Source organism: Archocentrus centrarchus, chromosome 1 (assembly GCF_007364275.1).
Source record: "Archocentrus centrarchus isolate MPI-CPG fArcCen1 chromosome 1, fArcCen1, whole genome shotgun sequence".
NCBI lineage: Eukaryota > Metazoa > Chordata > Actinopteri > Cichliformes > Cichlidae > Archocentrus > Archocentrus centrarchus.
Window position 1 is genome coordinate 35,582,539 of NC_044346.1, and position 14,489 is coordinate 35,597,027.

At 41.0% G+C, this 14,489-nt stretch overlaps 1 protein-coding gene across 1 annotated transcript in view; it reads right to left on the reverse strand.

The window, feature by feature from the left end:
• LOC115781550 (von Willebrand factor A domain-containing protein 7-like) overlaps positions 1-9,970 on the reverse strand; it is a 32,886-nt gene extending 22,916 nt beyond the window's left edge. The window contains exon 1 of the mRNA XM_030731267.1: positions 9,851-9,970. Within this exon, the coding sequence (XP_030587127.1) occupies positions 9,851-9,873 (23 nt within the window). The 5' untranslated portion in view covers positions 9,874-9,970. The remainder of the gene's footprint in view (positions 1-9,850) is intronic.
• Between the last annotated feature and the right edge of the window lie 4,519 nt (positions 9,971-14,489).

Here is a 14,489-nt window from a genome sequence, read left to right on the forward strand (position 1 = left end):
ATAGTAAGAAACAATTAGAAATTAAAAAACAACAAGCAAGTCTAGAACTGGATTTAAAGATGCTGGAGATAGAGAAAAAAGCTGCAGCTGCTACAGCAAAAGCAGAGGTTCTAGAAGCTGACGCAGCTGCTGAACAAGACAAAGGAGAAAGCGCAAAGAGTGCAGTCCCACCGCAAGTCGTCAGACAGAGAACTATGGAGTATGTGCAACACCAAACCGAGCTGAAGTCACATTCGGCTAAAGGAGAAACACCTCAGGTTGAACTGGCATCAAAGCACCATCGTTCATACCAAGGAGATCTGGACGAACTCCCTCTCCACCAGTGTTCAAGAAAATGTATGTAAAAGAGGAAGCTTTTAAGCACCAAGAGACTATGACAAACCAAACAGTTGCAATGCTCGTCACAGCAATTACCCACCTATGGCCGACTTTGCTAAATTTCTTGCACGTAGAGAGTTAATCACAACAGGGCTTTTCATTTGATGACACCCCTGAAAATTTAGAGCATGGCAGTCATCATTCTTAAATGCAACTGGAGACATTGATCTCACATGTAGCCAGGAGTTGGATCTCCTAGTGAAGTGGCTCGGTAAAGAGTCCTCGGCATGTTAAAAGAATCAGAGCTGTCTATACCACTAACCCCAAGCAGCCCTCCAGTTGTCATGGGACAGGTTAGAAGAATGTTATGCTTCACCAGAAGTAGTAGAAAATGCCTTGTTTAAAAGACTAGACAGCTTCCCTCGCCTAACGAATAGAGATAACGCAAAACTCAGGGAACTAGGAGATCTGCTCCTAGAGCTGGAGGTTGCTAAAGATGAAGCTTATCTCCCAGGCCTCGCCTACCTTGACACGCCACGTGGTGTTAAGCCCATAGTGGAAAAGCTGCCTCCAAACCTACAAGATAATGGCTTCACACAGGCTCAAAATACAAACAAAAATATGAAGTGGCATTCCCTCCCTTCTCATATTTTGTTAAGTTTGTCCGAGAGGAGGCAAAAGCGAGAAACGACCCAAGTTTTGCAACATGCAGCAGCCAACCCTTCAACAAAAATGAGAGACCACTACTTAGACAAACTAGCTACAAACTCCTCTAACTGTAAACAGAACAGAGGTTGCCACAACTGCTCCTGCTAGTACCAAAGAGGATGATCTAACACGTTATTGCCCAGTCCACAGGAAAACGCATCCTCTAGCCAAATGTAGAGCTTCCGGATCAAACCACTGCAAGAAAGACGAAGCATACTTAAAGAACACAAACGGTGTTTCGTTGTTGTTCCCCCATGCACACAATAAAAGACTGTGACATGAAAGTCAATTGTGAGGAGTGCCAAAGTGAAAAACATTGCTCTGCCATGCATCCTGATACAGTTCAGCAACCCCAGGCAGAAAACAAATCAGAACCAGAGCCTCAGCCCAAGACAACACGCTACCCGAGGTAACGTCACGGTGCACTAAGATCTGTGGTGAAGGCTTCCCCTACGTTCTTGCTCTAAGGTATGTCTAGTTCGAGTCTTCCCTAAAGGCCAACCAGAACGCGTCGTCAAAATGTATGCAATCCTTGACGATCAGAGCAATTGCTCACTGGCCCGTCCTGAATTCTTTGAGCTATTTGGAATCAAGGGAAGCCATCTGACGTACCATATGAGAACGTGCGCCGGTCTAACTCAAATGCTCGGTAGGAAAGCAGTGGGGTTCCAAATTGAACCAGAGGTGAAGGCCCATCTAGACCTCCCTCCTCTCATTGAATGTGATGAGATAGTGTTTAATAGAGATGAAATACCAACGCCTGAAGTAGCTCTTGCCCACCCTCACTTGAAACATCTGGCTCCTCTCATACCTGAGTATGATCCTGACGCCCAGATAGCGGTTTTACTGGGCAGAGACATCATACAAGTCCACAAGGCAAGAAAGCAAATAAACGGACCCCCCAGCGCTCCCTTCGCACAGCGTCTGGACCTGGGTTGGGTAATTGTAGGGGAAGTATGCCTCAACGCTCATAAGCCAACTGTCAATCTACAAAACGCACATACTCTCCAACGGACGTCCATCTCTCTTCACTCCTTGTCCTAACAGCATCAACGTCAAAGAAAAACCATGCTACGGCGGGGAGCACAAGAATAGCTCTTGAAGCATAGCTCGAAACCTGATGTAGCAGAAGAAAAGCTCGAGAGAAAGTTTTTGAGCGCACAGATGATGATAACCAGCGTGCCCTGTCTTTCGAGGATGAGACCTTTCTAAGGATAATGGAAAAGGAAGTTCACCAGGATGAAAGTAATAACTGGATCGCTCCTTTACCGTTCAAGTCCCCGCGCTTGCCACTCCCAAATAACCGAGACCAAGCACTGTCTAGACTCAATTCATTGAGACGCAACTTGATCAATAAACCTCAAGTGAAAGAACAGTTCTCAGAGTTTATGGACAAGCTGTTTGAGAACAATCACGCAGAGATCGCTCCACCCATTGTCGACAATACTGAGTGCTGGTACCTGCCCATTTTCGGAGTATATCATCCCCAGAAGCCCGGTCAGATACGGGTAGTTTTTGATTCCAGTGCAGGGCAATGTGGTGTGTCACTCAACTCAGTACTGTTAACGGCCCAGATCTCAATAATACCCTCCTCGGTGTGCTGATCCGGTTTAGGAAGGCTAATTGCAGCTACTGCTGACATCCAGCAAATGTTTTACGGATTCCTAGTCAGACCAGACCACAGAGATTATCTGAGGTTCCTGTGGCATAAGGACAACGACTTGTCAAAGAGGTGCAGGAGTACCGCATGCGGGTGCATGTTTTTGGCAACAGCCCTCACCAGCGGTGCCATCTATTGCCTACGAAGAGCCATCCGGAAAGGCGAGACAAAGTTTGGAGCAGACACAACGCACTTTGTCGAGAGACATTTTTATGTGGACGACGGGTTGATTTCACTTCCCACTGAGTCTGCAGCCATCGATCTGCTCAAACGCACATGTGCATCCTTAGCTGAGTCCAATCTTAAGCTCCACAAAATCGCCTCAAACAGTGTCTCAGTCATGCAAGCCTTCAATCCAGAAGATCTGGCCTCTGGCATCAAAGAATTGAGTCTCGGTGATGATGCTTTACCGGATCAGAGAAGTTAGGGATGTGCTGGGACATAAACACTGACTCATTTACATTCAAGGTAGCTGTTAATGACAAACCCTACACCCGCCGCGGGGTCCTCTCGGTGATTAACAGTATCTTTGACCCCTTGGGACTAGCATCTCCAGTGACGATCAAAGGCAGACTTTTGTTACGCAAATGTCAATTGGAGTTCAAGACTGGGATGCTCCTCTCCCTCAAGACAAAATGGACACATGGGAGATATGGAAAATGTCCCTCCAAGATCTGAGCAGCCTCAGAGTGCCTGCTGCTACGTACCAGCCGCCCTTTCCAAGTCCACCTACACTGAATTGTGTGTTTTTTGTGATGCATCAAGTTGGGCTATAGCAGCAGTGGCATACTTGAAAACAGTCAATGCAGAGGGTCGATGCGAAGTTGGCTTTGTGCTCGGAAAGGCAAAACTTTCACCACAGCCAGAACCTACAATACCTCGCCTTGAACTCTGTGGGGCAGTTCTAGGAGTGGAGATGGCGGAGCTCATTCTGGAAGAACTTGATCACAAACCAAACGCTGTCAAGTTCTACTGCGACAGCAGAGTGGTTCTTGGGTATGTTTGCAATGATTCGAAACGCTTTTATGTCTACATCCCCTGAACAGTGGCATTATGTCACATCAGAGCAAAACCCAGCCGATCTAGCTACCGGTCAGTACCTGCATCCCAGCTCATGGACACTGTGGTTTAAGGGACCAGACTTCCTTTACAAACCACCTAACCGGACACGCATGAATCATTCAAGTTGATCGAACCTGAAATGGACGCTGAAATCCGACAAGTTGCTACTTTCGTACACAGGTTAAGCGGGGCGACTCACGACAGAACGCTTCCAACGCTTCTCAAACTGGAACTCACTGGTACGCGCCATTGCCTTCTTAATTCACCAAGCTCGTTCTCACTCATCAAGCAACTTTCCAACCATCCATGCAGAGGCTGGCATGGATGCAGAATTCCACACACTCCAGAGGAGCTGGATGCTGCCAGCAACTCATTCTCCAGTCCGTTCAGAAGGATGCCTTTCTTGATGAATATGCTGCTCTCCAAGCCAATGAAACCGTCCACAGCTCAAGCTCCATTGTGACTCTCGATCCCTATATAGATGGAGGCCTCATCAAAGTTGGGGGTCGCCTCAAACATGCTTCACTGGACACAGCATCTAAGAATCCAATCACGTGTCAAAGTTGCTTGTCCTTCACTATCACGCTAAGGTTGTGCATCAAGGAAGGCAGTTCACAGAAAGTGCAGTTAGGCAAGCCGGATTATGGATTGTAGGATGCAAAAGGCTGGTCTCATCTATTATCCACCACTGTGTAACATGCAAGAAACTCAGAGGAAAACTAGAGACTCAAAAGGTGTCAGATCTCCCGCCTGAGAGACTCAACACATGTCCTCCATTTTCGTATGTCGGGTTGGACGTGTTCAGCCCATGGTCAGTGGTCACTCGACGCACGAGAGGTGGCACAGCACAAAGCAAAAGGTGGGCAATACTTTTTACGTGTATGACCACAAGAGGTGTACACATTGAAGTCATTGAATCTATGGACGCTTGCAGCACCATAAATGCAATACGCAGATTCTTTGCGATACGAGGTCTGGCAAAACAAATGCGATCAGATAGGGGCACCAACTTCATCGCAGCAAGCGTGGAGCTTGGTATGACACAACCAATCAAGAACCCTCCCAACATTGTCAACTATCTCCACGCCAATGGTTGTACATGGGAGTTTAATCCTCCACATGCCTCCCACATGGGGGGTATCTGGGAAAGGATGATTGGGGTAACTCGCAGAATATTGGATTCTATGCTCTTGCTCAACAAACACACCCGTCTAACACACGAAGTGCTTTGTACCCTGATGGCTGAGGTATCATCAATTATCAATGCAAGGCCCTTGGTTCCGATCTCAACAGATCCTTCCTCACCATTCGTACTGTGCCCTGCAATGAGTTGACCCAGAAGCAGCACGTTCCTTCTCCACCGGGAGATTTTTGTGGAAAAGACATGTTCAAAAACCAGTGGAAACAGGTGCAGGCACTCTCCAACGAGTTCTGGAGTCGCTGAAAGAACGAATATCTCAACACCCTCCAATCAAGGCGCAAGTGGCATAGAACACACCGCAATCTTCAGCCAGGTGACATTGTGCTGTTGAAACGAAATCAAGCACCCAGAAACGAATGGACAATGGCCATCGTCACAACTACTTTTCCAAGCAGCGACGGGAAAGTCAGAAAGGTGGAAGTGAGGACATCATCCCAGGGTGTCTCAAAGACTTATTTGCGCCCCATCTCAGATGTTGTTGTGCTCTTAAAGAATGAAGAGACTGATAAAAATAGTGGCATCAGTAATGCCAGGCGGGGAGTGTTCTGCCCAACGCAAAGGTTAAAAATAGTTCATAATAATTCGTGATAAAAAATGTCATAATTCATCTGCAGTATTCATGTTAAAAAAATGGTCATTTAGTTAAAAAAAAACTTATATAGTCAGTGTTGGTTATCTGTATTTTATCTTGAAGGTGAATTCTGAGGTAGCAATGCATTGTGGGTAGCGGAAGCAGAGCTTAGTGGAGGAAAAACGTTTGTAGCGAAAAACCTGCCAATCCATGCTTAAACTTCACCTCGTGTATCCTAAATCTTTATTTGCACCTTCGAAAGCAATGGCTGTAAGTCTGATCTATGTTCTGGTTAATATTATATGGTTATAAGAGCCGATTTAGAGATCGTTTTGTGAATGTGTTGATACCAGGAATTAGCCTTATCCCAGGGGCTCATTTTGCTTTGTGCTCTGTATATTAGCATAGCAACGATGCTAACGATCTAATTAGCATATGAAAAGATTGCTAAAATGCTGTTGATCTTTAGTAACAGCCAAAGTTCATTCTTATGCATGCTTTCTGGCACTAGCAATTTTATTTGGTGCATTTATTTCACATAGCAAGAGCTGATGCATATTTTCTGTTTATTTTCTAGTTTCACTCGACCTTGTTCATTGAGCTTTCAAGCCACAATTGTAAAGAATTGTAAGCTGTCAAGAAGACTGTAATAAAGGAGCAAGACGCTCGGTTCCTGGCTCATGAATATCGAGTTTGGCTTGCTGTTGATCTGCGTTAACATACACAGTAGAATAGAATAGAATGCCTTTATTGTCATTATACAGGATGTACAATGAGATTGGAGTGTATCCAACACGTAGTGATAACAGTACACAGTGCTTTGTTCCTCACTGCTCTCACTGTTGCTGAAGTTTTGAGACCTGAAATGATGCATATTCATGGTAACAGTGATGTGTCACCATTTTAAATCAGGATGGTACTGTAAGTATCGTAGTATAATTAGATAATTAGCATATTGTGTTAGTGTTCTCTAACATTTGAATATATGAAACTTTATATCTGATAAACACTGAATAAATTTCATATCAGTATATCACCAATGGCTGACATTATGCAGTACTGGTACTGTATGCTGACCCTGAAAAGAATCTATTATAAGCTTTTCATGAGGTCTAAATTCATTTTGTACAACAGAAAACGTCACTGCCTGTTCTGTGTTATGTGAATATTACAAAATCTTTGCATTCATGCACAATTATTTGCATTGTGAACACGTTAGTGTTTGAATTTCATATTTAGCTCAAAGCACTCCTGGATCAAAGCGCAGCATCAATTTTTTTTTTTCTATGTTTGCATCTCAAGAATTTAAATGTTTGGCTCTTTGCAGTGATTTATAGCAACTAATGTAAATAAAAGGTTGTTGTTTGTATCACTTTGATATGAATTTGATAAACATTTTAAAATTACTGGTTGAATTTAGTTTGTCTTTTCAGTCATTTTATTAACCTTTTTATAAGTATGATTATGATAGATAGATAGATAGACAGACAGACAGACAGACAGACAGACACCAGAGGGCAGAATAGGACTGATTACATAAGGAGATATGAACCCATATTGGATTAGGCTTTTCAGGTCCTGTCATCCAGAAACGCTTCAAACCTGAATTGCTGATCGCACAACCACATTTCTGAGTGATTGGATTTGATCATATCTGATATCCATTTTTGATTGACTGTCTCATCACTGCAATAGGAATTGTCTGCTTTCATCACACTCAGCTGAGCACATACAGATACACTGACTGAGGTATAATGTAGGCCACAGCAGGGTGGGATTACCATGGAGGGTAGTTGTATTTGGAGAGAATATTAGACTGTGGAGATCCAGAATATAAAGACAGAGCAGGATTAAATGGGTCACACAAGCATAAAAAGTTCCACTTTCCTCTCAGCCATTCACTTCCAAAAGATTATCATTCTTTCTCCACCTCTGCTTATGACTCACCCCCCCCCCCCCCCCCCTTCAGTAATCATTTGTTTCCCTCTGTATGTGTGTTTGGATTTCCAGTAATGATTTACTTTCTTTAGTAATGGTGAGTCAATGAAAGGTCACAGTGAATCAGAGAGATAAGAAAAGATAGAAAAAAAAAAGGAAGAATCAAACAGGGAAGGAACAATGTTGCCCTCAAGATTGCAGAACATGACAGCATGATGTGATAAATATTCAAAGGAATTACCGGCATGAGAGGAAGTAGTTCTTTTTCTTTTTTTCTTTTTCTTTTTTTCTATTATCATAGTTATTGTTAAATTCTTGTTAAATCTTCCTTCCACAGAAGGGAACAACTTGTTAATGAGTTCATATGTTGAATAGACAGTGATAGAGAAAATATAATGAAACAGCAGCAAGAACCCTGTCAGCATAATATGTTGAAAATGATATGCTCGGTGAGTTTATGTAAAATTCTGGGGGAAAAAGGAGGATGAAAAAGTATAGTGAGGGAAAGTATTGCTTTAAAGCATTTAATGCACTGCTAAAGCTGACAGATGCTGACTAGAGAATTAAGCAAAGCTGAGGTTTATGACAGTGATTTTCCTTTGACCATCATGTACTTAAGTATATGCCTATGTGCACACTAGTGAGAAAGGTTCAAACTGTCTGTCACACATCTACATCCAAAATGCTGCAGCTAGAGTACTAAAAGGAGTATTGGTACTAGAAACTAGAGTACTACAAAGAGAGAACATGTTGGCTTCTCTTCTCTCTGCTCTCAGACTGCTGGCTTACTTGTGGTTCCTAGGATACAGTGGCTTGTAAAAGTATTCACACCCCTTGAACCTTTCCATATTTTGTCACATTACACATGTAATTACAACATTACAATGTGATGTGCAAAGCTGGTGGAGACATATCCTGAAAGACTTGCAGCTGTAATTGCAACAAAAGGTGGTTCCACAAAGTATTGACTCAGGGGAGCTGAATACTTTTGTACACCGCACTTTTATGTATAATTTTCTTTCCACTTCACAATTGTATACCACTTTGTGTTGGTCTTTCATATTAAATTCCAGTGAAAGACTTGCAGCTGTAATTGCAACAAAAGGTGGTTCCACAAAGTATTGACTCAGGGGAGCTGAATACTTTTGTACACCGCACTTTTATGTATAATTTTCTTTCCACTTCACAATTGTATACCACTTTGTGTTGGTCTTTCATATTAAATTCCAGTGAAATATATTTATATTTGTGGTTGTAATGTGACAAAATATGGAAAAGTTCAAGGGGTATGAATACTTTTGCAAGCCACTGTACGTCTGTTCGAGTAAAGTCCAGTCAGTTTCACGTCTCTCCCCCGTTAGGTGTACGCCAGGGAGAGCTCGTGTTTATTTCTGTATTATTGGTGTAAATAAAGCGTGTGAGTGAATTACACCCGTCCCGGAGTTCTGCATTTTGGGGTCCTCCTTCCTGCCTGCACAGCGGCGAGCCGTGACATCCACTTAAGTACAGAATGTCTGTACTTTTGCCACCTCTGGCTATGAGCTGTGGGTAGTAAGTGAAAAAACAAAAGCATTGATATAAGGGATGGGAAGGAGCATTCATTGAGAGCTGGCTGTACTCAGCCTTGGGGATAAGGTGAAGAGCGCAGTCAGCGCTCATCTGCAGCCCAGACAGGTTGGAGAGATGAAGTATTGTCCCTGAAGGACCCAAATAAGTGGTAGAAAACAGATGGTTGGATTTATAAAAGCCTAAGTTTGATAAAGTATTGCTAAATATTACACTAGCAGTTTTCAACTTATTTGCCTTATTTGACCCTGTATAATGCTAACAGTGTCTAGCTGTCACATTTTAGATGCTACCAAGAACCTCAGATCAAATTGTTAGCAGCAGTTTCCTCTTAATTTTACATAAAGTTTCTTTCCAATAACTTTTTGAAGGCAAAAGGATGAAGTATCAAATAAAATTTTATAGATGTGTTAAACATGTTGTTGTCCAGCTCCACATCAACCAGCTGGATCAATAAAATGCTCCTTACACACTAATGAATCAAATCTAACAATGCCAAAATTCATAAAATCTATCAGTCATGTGGGCCGTTTGATCATTTTAATTTAATAATTTTATCATAACCTATAGCTTTGCAGTAATCATTAGCTGTTTTTTTGAAACATCAGTATTGCTACTTAGAAAATGTGATTGCACAAAAAAAATGTAGATTAGATATACGATATAAAACAATCAAATACTCCTGAATCCCAGAATGCAAATATTTACAAACCAGTTTACACAATGCCAAAGAACAAGTGAGATTATGATTTATACATGTTTGTTGGTACATATATATCAACATATACATATATACATGCATTATTATAAATTAAAGATCACTCACCCCCACACAGAACAAGGATTCATCTGTTTTCTTTTTTTATGTTTATGAAGAAACTCCAAACACAAAGGCTGTTGGTTTGTGTCAGACTGCAGTTGCGGTCGAGAACACTTCTAAAAGTATGCGCTCCTCCTTCTCTTTTTTTTGCTTTTTGCATAATATATCTGAAGGCAAGATCAAGCATGTGTGTATTTGTCAATACTGGAAAGAAAATATTTCCCCTTTTTGCAGCACATATCACAAATTTAATTTATTTCTATGAATCTAAGAATCATTTTAGAGGAAGTATATTTTGTAAAAGCCCTTTTAAATGCATTGTTTCTGATAAGACCAACTAAAGATGAAACAAAGATGAAACAGTCAAAAGTTAGTAGTAGTAGTAGAAAACTGATTCACTGTTATGTTAACACAATCATGTCCCTGAAGACTGACGTAAGTATTTCAAAATATTGTATGTGCCCTGTACCCTAAAGGGTGCTCTATTAATCCGTGTATGTCATCAGTGGTTCCCAAAGTGGAGTGCTGCGGCCCACTGAAAAACCAGAAAATCCCATGCCCCCACCCCCGGCCTGTGAAATTTCCCTGGCTAGACTAACTAACCAACTCCTATTACCAGTTTAAACTGCATTTCAATCATCTGGCAAGCACTTATTTGAATGATACATTGTTTTAGGAATTAAAATTATTAAGTCATTTATTTCAGTGTTAACTGCAACATAATGATAATGCAAAAAAGACAGAAGCAGCAGAAGTTTAAAGAACTGTTCTTTTTTTTAACCCCCCAGAAAGGGTTCTTTCAATTTAAACTGACCCATTTGGGCTCCACATGGTTTTTTTTGTTTGTTTGTTTGTTTGTTTGTTTGTTTTGTATTCTGCTAGAGTGACTTTGCATGATTCAGTTTAAAACAATCCATATTTATCTCATACTGCTACAGTGTTAGCTGCTCTCCCTTTAAGCCTTTGTGATGGATGGCTGAGCAGTGATGGGAGAAAGGAAGGGCCTTTAAACAGTTCAGAAGTTCAAGCTTGTTTTTATTTCCCTCTTTCCACTCCCAACACTGGATTAGTGCAGCAGATTTATAGTGCAAGTCGGTTTGGCCAAAACTGAAGAAAAAATAAATAAAACTAGATAAAAAAAAATGGAAAATGCAATTGAGAATCTCCAGCTTAAAGATGAAAATCCCTTAATTATTATAACACCTGAGACAACAGAGCACCACCACGCCCTGCTTCAGTTGGGCCTCTGGCTGTACAGCCACTCTGGCTTGTTTTCCACCTTTTCCTGAAATAAACTGATTCTCAAGAGCAGATCCTTCCATTCCCAGAAATAACAAGCAAGTCTTAACTTACAGCAGTGTAGAATCCATTATTCACAATCAATTACAGGAACCCCCCCCCTCCACACACACACACCACACACACACACACACACACACACACACACACACACACACACACAACTAATCATATTAAGAAAACGGGACCTCAAACATCTCCAATACTCCCCCTCCTTCATTCCACATTTGGAAAAACTCAGCAATTTGTCCGAAAGTATGTGGACCGGTTTGGCCGTTGATGGATCAGAGCAGAGGAAGTCAGAGAAAGTAAGCATTAGGAGCAGCCCGACGCCTGAGCTTTTGGCTTACAGGGCGTGCTCACACGCCAACCTCAGGATGACAAACTTTGGCCATGTTTAGCACGAGCGTTCAGCAGTGAAACAGTGAATGACTTAAAGCAAGGAATTTAAGCAATTACACAATAACATAATTAGCAATGCATTCAGAGATATTCAGAAAATACTCATAAAAGAAATGCATTTGTGATTTGTTCTTCAGTGCTCAGAAATGTGTATTTTGGAGACATATGAACAATATCCTTGTATAAGCTGCTTAAGTAAACTTAGACTGAGACATTTTGAGTAAGACGATGGTAGCTGAGAATGACCTATGTGCCCACAGCAGCTCACTGTATACACAAAGCGCTGTGTATAGGAACCAAAGTTATGATTTTATAACGTAATACTGAATTAGCTGCAGCTGTCACTCGGCAGATGAGCTGAGATGCTCTAGATGAGCTTCTCAAATGTGTGCATTCAGGCATGTGACCCAACAGACATGAAAATATGAGTTTCTAATCAGACAAGAGCAGTTAGGATGTAAAATTAGACGCAGAGAATATTTTTCACTGTTTTTGTGTATGTGATATCTGATCTGGAATTCAGCAAAGTGAGAAAAAGGAAGTATGTGTGTAACAGCAGCAAACTCATAGAAATTTCATTTGAAAAAATTACTTTTGACACAAATTTGTCTCTTTCCTTTGAAGAGGAAGAATATGTTTTTTCCTCTTTCATAAGTTTATTCCACAACATAGCCTTCTGCATGAAGCAATGTTCAGATGAAAATCTCTTTGTTTTACTATGTGGTGACACTGTGGTCATCTGTAAAGATTACTGTCATTATATCTGCATTGTTGTTATTTTGATACTATTAAAACCTTTCAGGCAAACTAGTATATGGCACAAAACTAACATCATTTTATTAAAATGATTTCAGTTGTTTGTGTCCCGTTGTGTCTGTCACTGTTAAACTGTGTCGTGCAAATATTTTGTCTTGGCTTTGTTCTATTTCAACATCCTAGTACAACACCAGAAACTAAAACAGATTAACTGAATTCAGCCTTAATAAATGCTTTCCAGCTGTGGCGTGTAAAAACATGTCTTCTCTGATAGGGCTTTGTAACCTAATCCCTGTAATGATTGCAAAGCCCACCTTAAATATGCAGAAAGAAACATTTTGACTGGGGATATTCTCCAGTCAAAACTGACAGAAAAAAAAGCCACATCTTAATTGTTATTAAACCACACCTATTGGATTTTTTTCCTGTTATATTTTCCTGCCTCTCTTTCTCTTCTTTTTGGCTTCTCTTATGGGAAAACTGACTTAATTGTGGTAACTTACTGTAATCTGTTACTATTACCATTCCTGCTCCAACAAAGCTAGTAATTTGCCTTTTTATACACCCACATCTATACCCAGCTGCTTGTTGTGACTTACTGAATGCATAACCTCAGAATGATTTATAATATAGTATAAATAATCCCAGTTTATGTCAAACCATGCTGTGCAAATATCCTGACCTGGTCATATCAAGTAGATTATGGTAAAATAAATTAATTAATTAATCAATTAATAAAAGCAACATGAAACAGCTAAATGAAATATTACACAACATAATATTAGAGCATGGATTCTGCTCATTTTTTATACTTTTTTTGGGGCTGTAGACAAAATCAGTGAAAACAAACCTTTTTATTATTATTTTTAATCAGCATGTTTTTGTGCCTACATGTTGGATCTTGTTCTGTTGATTCCATCTCTTTTCTTTAATTAAAATCTTTTGGCCTCTCTCATGGGATCATTTTAATTATCGTTGTTCAGTTAATCACGTGTTTTTTTTTTCCCCTGTAACCATTCCTGCTCCACCTGTTTTAAAGACAGTACAGTTCTAAGGGAATACCTCCTCTAAAGCTAGAGCTACACTATATTGCCAAACGTTATTGTCTCTCTACGCACTGTTCTTGAGCTGATCTTAAGACCACATGAAGTTTGAAGGTCAGTAGCGATTGGCTGTGCAGAAAGTTGGTGACCTCTGTGCACTATGACCCTCAGCTTCCGCTGACCCCTCTCAGTGATTTCACGTGGTCTACCACTTTGTGGCTGAGTTGCTGTCATTCACAGTCACTTCCACTTTGTTATAAACTGTTATAAACAGTTGACTGTGGAATATTTAGTAGCAAAAAAATTTCACAACTGGACTTGTTGAACAGGCAGCATCCTGTCATGATACCACACTGAGCTCCTGAGAGCGACCCATTCTTTCACAAATGCTGGTAGTGGCAGTCTGCATGCCTGGGTGCTTGGATTGCTGTGGCCATGGAAGTGATCGGAACACCTGAATTCAATGATTTGCATGAGTGAGTGAATATTTTTAGCAATATAGTGTATATCTACATGTTCAGAACCAAGAGTTTCAGACACTACAGTGCACAACAGTGTACAGAATGATGGTAAATCATTCTGTACACTGTTGTGCAAGGCTCATTCCCACATTGGGACTGTAGTAAACAATGGGAAGCACCATAAAGTGCAGAGGATTGAGGACAAGCCTACATCAGCATCGGAAGGGACGAGATCAGAGAGAGCGAGGAAATAAATACGGGATTACTGGAGATGTCATATACATGGACAGAAAATAGTGTCAGGCTCAAAAAAGGCAATATCTGTGTTAACCACTGTCACTGACACACTTACAAGCTATCTGAATATTTTGATTATTTTTTGCTTATCAGTATTTTTCATGTGGACAGGAAAAGAGACATTTAAAAATATATTTTTAACATGTTGAGAAGACTTACGATTAAAATAATTTCTACCTTAATGGGTTCTCCTGGAGAAACTGGCGTACGCGTGGTAGAAATATTTACAGGGGGAAACCTGAGACCAAAGGATAATACAAACAGGCAGATTGAAAAGAGGGTGAGGGATGTAGATACTGTCCAGGAGGAGCGATAAAGATAGAGAGACCGAGCGAGTGGGATGAGAGAAGGAGGAGCGATGGCAACAGGAGATATGCCTCAGATTAT